Source organism: Humulus lupulus, chromosome X, assembly GCF_963169125.1.
Source record: "Humulus lupulus chromosome X, drHumLupu1.1, whole genome shotgun sequence".
In the NCBI taxonomy this organism is placed as follows: Eukaryota; Viridiplantae; Streptophyta; class Magnoliopsida; order Rosales; family Cannabaceae; genus Humulus; species Humulus lupulus.
In genome coordinates this window covers 158,975,451-158,977,356 of record NC_084802.1, presented here as the reverse complement: position 1 = coordinate 158,977,356, position 1,906 = coordinate 158,975,451, and the positions used below count along the sequence as shown (strand labels likewise).

At 36.7% G+C, this 1,906-nt stretch overlaps 1 protein-coding gene across 1 annotated transcript; it reads right to left on the bottom strand.

Moving 5' to 3' along the window:
• Positions 1-732: 732 nt before the first annotated feature.
• On the bottom strand, positions 733-1,417 carry LOC133806401 (uncharacterized). Its single transcript, XM_062244509.1, has 2 exons — positions 1,139-1,417; positions 733-1,080 (listed from the first exon to the last, which is right to left on the bottom strand). The coding sequence occupies exons 1-2, from the start codon at positions 1,415-1,417 to the stop codon at positions 733-735; spliced, it is 627 nt and encodes a 208-aa protein (XP_062100493.1).
• Positions 1,418-1,906: the final 489 nt, after the last annotated feature.

Here is a 1,906-nt window from a genome sequence, read left to right as displayed (position 1 = left end):
CTTGATACACGGTTATTAAGGAAAGATATGGCCCGTTGGCCCATGTAACCCTCCTTGAGCCTATAAATATGCATGAAATAGCTCAAGGAAGGGACTTTTGATCCCTAAATCTTTTGGCTAAGACAGAGAAAAACAGAGAGCTATAGTGCAATTATCCATCGTTTTATTGTATTTCTTCTAAGGTTTGTGAAACTCAAGAACCTATTTCTTTGATCACTGCTTTGAGATTCAATCTTAATAATAGCACTAAGTGGACGTAGGTCATTACCATCTTTTGGGGCTGAACCACTATAAATAATTGGTGTTTTCTTCTCTTCCATTAGATTATCTTTCTTACTTGTCATTTTATCTTTTGTAGTATATTTGACTACGTGTTGGTGGCCAAATCAAGGGTCAACACGCTTCATTGAGCTCCACGAACATTCTTCTTTGTCCACACATGTGATTGCTAGTGCCGGTGTTAAGATACCATCTATTTTCTTGGCCTTCATCTTTGTCTTTGCAAGCTAGTAGCAATGTTCCTTCCTCTCCACCTTTGTCTTCGATGAAATTGACCTTTTCTTCAACCTTCCTTGATCTACACTCTGAGACATAGTGGCCGAACTTATTGTAATTGTAGCATTTGATGTGGGATTTTTCTTACCTTGACCATGAGTTGCCTCTTTCATGCCCTCTTGTTTCTTGTGGATTTCAGCTTCTTTCTCCATTATTGAAGTTGTTGAAGCCACCCCTTCATTCTCTTCCTTGTCCATGGCCACGTCCACGTCCACGTCTGCTTCCTTGGTCATGTCCTCTTCCTCTTTGATTTCTATTATTGGCAAAATTTTCTTCCTTCAAGTTGAGTTGAAGTAATTTCTCCACCGTCTCCTTTTGCTTCTTTTTCCTCTTTTGTTTCTCCTCATAGGCTTGTAAAGAACCCATGAGTTGCTCAACAATCATAGTTTCTAAATCTTTCTTTTCTTCAATGTTTGTAGCAATGTATTCAAAGGCTGGAGTTGCAGTGCGAAGAATTTTCTCTATGACCTTCACTTCACTAACTTCTTCACCATTCTTCTTAATTAATTGACAATTGCCAATACTCTAGAAAAATAATCAGGAATTGATTCAGATTCTTCCATGAACAAAAGTTCAAACTAACCTCTAAGAGTTTGAAGAAGGATCTTTTTAACTTGCTCCACTCCATTGTTGCAAGTTTGAAGCTTCTCCCACGCTTCTTTGGACGTAGTTGCATTAGAGCTCTTCTCGAATGCATCTTCATCAACCGCTTGATAGATGAGGTAGAGAGCTTTCTTGTCTTTCTCTTTCTTGAATCCCTCAAGGCTTCCCGTTGAGCTTGAGAAAGAGCAACATCTTCTTGATCCTTATGTCCTTTCTCAACAATCTCCCAAACATCTTGAGCTCCTAGTAGCGCCTTCATCTTGATACTCCAATTGTCATTAGCAAAATAGACATGCCATTATTATCTATTCTAGCCATATCATATAGTTGACCATTCAATCTCAATTCTGAGTGGTTAGTATTCTAATTGATTGTATTATTTGAGTTCTTTGACTTGTTCGTTACCATTTTACCCTACGGACTAGCCCAAACTTACATCTTGGGAACTCGGTTGTATAATTGAGTGAGAGTGTTAATCATAGATATGAACATCTATAGCTTCTGATGAAGAAGTGAAACGATGGTTTCCTATTAGTTTGGTTCAAGGTGTTAAATGATATAGATGTCATTTTAGTAATTAATATTAGTTTATTGAAATATCATTTACAAGGAATTTAGTGTTTTAAGGATAAAATACAATGAGAGGTAAAACAGTATTTTAGTCCCATCTCATTGTAGACAGTCTATAGAGGATAGAGTAATAATTATGATTGTAACAATAGATAATTAATAGTGTATCTATATTTGT